This window comes from Siphateles boraxobius, unplaced genomic scaffold (assembly GCF_051911475.1).
Source record: "Siphateles boraxobius isolate OS27281-9 unplaced genomic scaffold, OSU_SipBor_1 291, whole genome shotgun sequence".
NCBI classification, from domain to species: domain Eukaryota; kingdom Metazoa; phylum Chordata; class Actinopteri; order Cypriniformes; family Leuciscidae; genus Siphateles; species Siphateles boraxobius.
Window position 1 is genome coordinate 200001 of NW_027508910.1, and position 6418 is coordinate 206418.

Below are 6418 nucleotides of genomic sequence, written 5' to 3' on the forward strand. Positions count from 1 at the left end.
ACTGATGCCTATGTGTCCTTATAATGTGTTTCAACAAGAAATGAACATCTGTGAAACCTCAAACATATGACGTATACAAACGTGAGTTTTGTTTAAAATGAGCCTGTACAATCATGACAAATGAGCACACAACATCCTAAAACAGACATTAGTGTTTAAAACCGCTTTGTTTCAGGTATAACATCTACATATTGGCACAGTTTTACAGTTTCAAGACTAAAAATAATCTAAATGAAGATGTTGGTCATTGCAGCTGTCGAGTGGGACAGGGTAAGTAATGCTGGAAAAGTTATATTTCTTAACTAGATATAACCAATATGTCAGTCTAATCGCAAACTATTTGATTAAAGTTTTATCAGTGTATAAATACTAACATCCACCAATTAGTGATGTTATTGACCATTAATGATCTCACACAGGGTCAGGTTTTTCTACAATTGGTCCATTGTAAAATCTGATACCAGCATGAAATATTTTAGGTGGGGAAAGTTTAGAAGAGATGTTTATCCGAGAGTCCATTGAGGACTAACTCAACAACCTGATAGTTCTCTCCGTGAACCTTCTTGAGTTTCATCTTGAGCGAAGGCTGTTTCTGCACAGGTTGTTCCCGCTCGTGATCCGTCGAGTGTACCCACTTAAAGTTCTTCAGCGTTTGGACGCCGACATTTAATGTTTTAACTAAAGGATTCGGATGGTTCAGGACCACAACCGGCTGGTCCGGACCGGGAATCTTGACTAGCTGATCCGCTTTCAGAGGAGTTAACCTCAGTTCTGTTTGACCTTTTATTGGGAAAGGGGGAAGGCCCATCTCAACCGACGACGACGACCGACGTTTTTTGGCTTTTCTCTTTTCCTTTTTGTGTTTTTTACGCGGCGGCGAGTCTTGGTTCTTCTCTTGACTTTCACGAAAGTCTCTCTTTAGGATCAGCTTAATGGCTACTGAAGGGCCACCGGACACGTTCTCACTTAACATGCAGCAGAGAACCGGTCGTGCCGTCACACTCTCCTCTTGTATCGGCGCTTCTGGAAGCTTCTTCGGGGCTTCCAACACAGAACTCGGGATCCTCACCAAAGCTACTTTTGGATACATGCGACGTTGTTGTTGGCAATCCAAGTTCCTTCCAGACTCGCATTCAAAATTTCCCTTGTCTTGATGTGAAATGTTGTCCTTGTCTAATGGGACGATGCTCTGGTTTGGCATAACCAACGGTTGAGCCACTGTCAGATTTGGAGCTTGTTTTAAATGACTTGTTTTTAGGGTACTTCCAGCTGGTGTTTTCACTCGTCCACGATTCTTTGAGATTGTAGACCCTTCAGAATTCTCAACCTCTGTCTTAGTTTCTTTGACGCACAAAGAAGCATCTTTGTGTTTCTCCTCAAGCTCCTCCTCCTTTTTAATCAGAAAACTACAGACCAGCGATTGCTTTGCACTTCCCACATCGTCCTTTGTTTCCCTGCTTTGAGTCGAAGTAGGTGTAGGACAGAGAGAGAAAACCGATGAGATCACTGGAAGGCCTTCAGAACTCAACTCTGGGCCCTCGAGAGTGACGACGTCACGAGCCACCGCTGGTGATCGCTTGCTCCTGGGATCTTTGGTCTTCAGGTTGAGCTTGGTCCTAGCTGGTGTCTCTGAAGAACACTGTGGTTTGTGTACTGAATTAACTATTCTTGTGATACTCTTGACACCAGTGGAGGCTGAAGGCTCCTGCTCTTTGACCTTGTGAGATGTTGAAGATGTTGACAGGCTAACTGGACACCCTTTGGCAGTGGCAGCAACTTGACATTTAAAGGACAATTTGCCTCCAGTAGTGACTGGTGAAGGTCTATCCTCAGTCTTCTGGTCTTGCGGGACTCCATTTGGCGGGATCAACCGTAGCTCCAGCTCCCGAGTCCCATTGACATTTTTCACCTCAACCAATTCCACCAAACACCCAGCAGGGATATTGATCTCCTCTGGACACGACACTGTCAAAGGCTTGTTGTGTTGAATTGGCTGGTTCAACGGTGCTAACAGTTCCACTTGGACACTGGATAGCGGACTTGATGTCTCAGCTGATGATCCTACAAGTATTCTGGAGTTTGTCTTTGACTGATTGCTCTTTTCGACAGTGGAGTGCGGTGGACTTCTGATCGGACCACTGGGATTTGTACTCGTTTTCAGCGTCGTAACATTAATCCCTGTTGTGGACTGACTAGCCCTCTGATCCATTTGGACATTTGGAACATTCCTCTTGGACAACGGCATGTTAAGCAGTGTTCGGAGCGGGGTGTTCATTTCAAAAGGTGGTGGGATCCGGATTCTGGGAATGGTTTTTGAAAGCACAGCCTTTTCAGGGACTCTTGGGCTTTGCCGTAGTGGTACGGTAGAACTAACCTGGACTCTTGAGAATGTGACTTTCGGAATAGGCTTTTCCGAAGTGGTTCTTTTATCAACCACCTTACTTTGAACATCGACATTGAGCAGGGAGTTTGATAGATTGTTGTTTTCCTCCCGTGATCTTAGAACCACTTGAGGTGCGTTGCCTAACGAGTGACTTGCGGTTGAAGTGCAGCTGGGAATAGCACTGGTGAACGGTGTCTTGGAAACCGGAATTGTATTGGTGACACTTGGCGTTGGCAAACTGAAGGTCACACTTGGACGACTACTGCTAGTTTGGCTCACTGCTCGACCAATAGTAGATGATTTGTTGACTCTGGGTTGACTTCCACTCGGATGTTCGACTTGGGAATTGGGAATTGCACACTGGTCATTCCCTTCAGGCCAATCTGATATCCCGAGAGTTTCAGGGACGGCTGGCGTGGATAAAGTAAAATCCGTTATGAAGCCTTCCTCTGCGTGTCTCTTGTGTATACGAAGAATATGTTTCACCATGTAATCCCTCCGCACCGCTCCATACGAGCAGAAGCTACACCTGTACGGGTACGAGCCCGTATGTGACACCACGTGTTTCTGAGACTCTGTTTTAGAATAGGAAACATAACTGCAGAGAGCACAGGAGAACGTAACCTCTTTATGATGGGAAACGTGCCTCTCAAACAGGTCAGTGTCCTTTGTTGAAAATCGGCATTTTGCACAGCACAGGCGATCAGTGTCTTTTTTAGGTATAGCACTGTCCTTGTTGCTCATGAATGCCATGAAACTTTGTTGTGAACGCATGGTCAACACATCAAGTTAACAATCCCACAGGACAAATATTACAGCAAATATAAGCAATCCACACGGGCTGTTTCTTCACAAGTAAAGATCCCTTTCTTTAAGCTCAGGAGGTTGAAGGTACGTCAAGTACGTTAGTTTGGACCTGCATAATGGAGGAAAAAGAGTGTTTTAGAAAATTTGACATGCATTTCATAAAAGAATCAATAAACAGTAACTGATTAACAAAACAATCTTTCATTGGTTACCTTGTAAAAAAACACTTCTATAGAGATCTAAAGGCACTGAAATACTCAAGGCGAAGGTCTTTTTCATTGTTTGCTTAGGGGTACAAAAAAGTTCAAAATATCTAGCGACATGGATGCAATTTGGCACTCCAGGCAAGTTACGTTTATTTATACAGCACTTTATACAATAGATAACTTTAAAGCAGCAGTTTTTCAGTATAAAACATGTCAGTGTTGGTTCCAGTGAGAATTACAGCTTCAGTTTCTACTATAAAACGGCTTTCCAGTGTGTTACTCGTGGACGTCTGAACGCGAAGAAATAAACCGGAAAAGATTTACATCTAAGAAGGCAGAGCCTCTGAGCCACACCCACATACAAATATACTTGTTGGAGGTGTTTACCAGCCAAGTTCGATGTGTTTACCAGCCAAAGTGAACATTTTAGGTATGTTTGCCTTGGCAAGCTTTTTCGAACTCCAGAAACGAACTCCAAATAAAATGACATCATGAAATGACATCAAGACAGCACATTCTTCGATTTCTCTAAAATGCACATCCGGGCATTAACGTACAACCTTTTCAGCTATAAATTCTTTGTACTGGAAACAACAACAACACTGTTTACGTTTTCAAATAAAACTTTAGCCAAGTAAATTGTTGATGTTCAAATCACTACTGCATTTTGGAAGTAAATCATAGAGACTGGAATATTGCACCACCAAAAACCCCTTAACAACCAAACCTCAACGCGCTGATAACCATCAAATACTATGTGCCAGGATTTATGGGCAATAATCTCATACAGTGATATGACATGGTCTATTACGTCCAGTTTTGGGTCTACATGTCAAACTCTCCTCTAATAGGCTACCACCATCAATTTCACTTTTTTTTAGATTAGATTTTCATCTATTAATGTTCAAATCTTTAGTATAGCAATGGTTTGTCCTCCAATTTGTGCAGATGAGTTGCATTCATCACATCTTAAAGTTTAATTTTCATTGTTTTTTTGGATAACAAATGTTCTTCACTAAATTTGCTGAACAATAGTGACTACATGAATCTTTGATATTCAAAACTGTTCACCAATGACAAACTCATGTAATCCAATGTGTAACTGACCTTTTGATTGACTGTAAAACAGATTAAATAAGAAATTTATATATAGGCTAGTCATACCAATACTGCAAGAATACAGTCAATGTTCTTTATATAAGCTTTGATTAAATGAGTGTAGAGCAATCAATCCAATGAATCACTTGGAGCTTTTTGTTGATGTTTATTTTCTAAACACTATAAAAAAGCACACAAGCACATTTAATAAATCGTGCAATTTCTGAGGAAAATTGAGTAATGCTTTTCACAAAAGAAGCAGCACATTATTTATCAGGGCTTATTTATAGTGTGCATTTAAAATGCATTAATACACCCATAAATGAGCATCTAAGGGCTCTGCTCTCTCAGAAGAAAAAGAGGAGGAGGGGAGGAGACTGGATGAACAGCACAGATGAAATCCTAATTTCCCTAAGGATATGTAAACAAAACGAGCATTCACGCATATCTTGCGTGCCTAAGTAAGTGTTGCGTGTGCTCGAGCCGAACCCTGCACGCGGCCGCTATGACGCGCGTGCACCAGGCGAAAAACTACAATGCGTTTAAACACTAACCTTGCGTTAAAACTCTCTTCCTCTTCTCAAAACAGCGACGGTGCGTTAAATGCGTCCATTGATCGATGTTTTCACGACAGCGTCGCGTACATTGTTTGCTTTCCACCGCGGTGACCGCGCAGATTGTGAGTGAGGGTGCGCGTGCACTGACTGAGCACGTGACGCGACGCGGGCCTCTGATTGGCTGCTGGCTGCAGTAGATCTCTACAGCTCACGCGGGCACCCGCATGTCTCAAAGAGCCAGCACAAGCGTTTGGCTCAAAAACATGTGTTTTCTCGCTCTTTACGGTGATTTACCATAGAACACGGATCTTAGAGCATTTGTTCTCGTAAAGTACAGTCTGGTTTAGTCAGTATAGTCATCAGTATTGAAGTTACACGACTTCTCCATTTGCACAACACCTAACAAGATGGCGTTCATGCAATAACAGAAAAAAAGACAGGAGCAAGACTGTTATGTGTGACTGTTAACAAACTTGAGATCTTCTGATGGTTATTACCGGTATTACATGCTGGTCCATAGTAGTATAATACACACACACATTATATATATATATATATATATATATATATATATATATATATATACATTCACACACATTGTTTAATCGCGCACATAATTTTTTAATCATAATAACTTCCCCTTCACTCTTGCATCTAAGGACTCTCCTCTGATGACGTGTTTACAGGTGTGAGGGCGTGGCAACCTGTCACTCACGTGATCCATCAATAGCAAACCACACCCATCCAATTAATTGCCATACATTTGTTCTTGTTCCAGATGTCAGTGTTGCCAAGTCCGTGTTTTTTATTTTAAATGCTAATTTCAGTGACTGCACTGTACATTTGAATGTCAGGGTTTAAATCGTTGCACTAAATCATCTTTATTTCAGCTATATGACACAGATGAGTGTAAAGATGACTCAAGCCTGCTAAAATAAACTAAAACAGTCACATGCTCAAACACCATTTCCTTTTTTTTGCAATGATTCATCATGTCAAGTCAAGTCACCTTTATATATATAATGCTTTTTACATTACAGATTGTTTCAAAGCAGCTTTACAGAGATAACCAATTTTTAGTAGTAATTCCTGTATACAGTAAGAAAGATATACAGTTAGCATGTGTGTTCAGGGAGCGAAGTAGCCTAGTGTATTTTGAAATAAGGATCAGCTGAATGTACATTATCCCACTTATGCCTGATAATAGCAGATGAATGTATCTTTAATATAATGTTTCTTAGTGGAAAAATCTTAATGATTTTTTTAAGGGAGGGCAACCAAATAATAATAGTGAGCACTGTATTTTAAAAAGAGACTTTATATAACTTTATATAACATTATCTTTCAGTAAAAATAGATGATCAATA

At 41.0% G+C, this 6418-nt stretch overlaps 1 protein-coding gene across 1 annotated transcript in view; it reads right to left on the reverse strand.

The window, feature by feature from the left end:
* Positions 1–5216, reverse strand: part of znf518b (zinc finger protein 518B) — a 6006-nt gene extending 790 nt beyond the window's left edge. The window contains exons 1-2 of the mRNA XM_077246983.1: positions 5049–5216; positions 1–3299 (exon numbers count right to left, since the gene is read on the reverse strand). The exon at positions 1–3299 is cut by the window's left edge and continues 790 nt beyond it. Of these exons, the coding sequence (XP_077103098.1) occupies positions 491–3157 (2667 nt within the window). The 5' untranslated portion in view covers positions 3158–3299; positions 5049–5216 and the 3' untranslated portion in view covers positions 1–490. The remainder of the gene's footprint in view (positions 3300–5048) is intronic.
* Positions 5217–6418: the final 1202 nt, after the last annotated feature.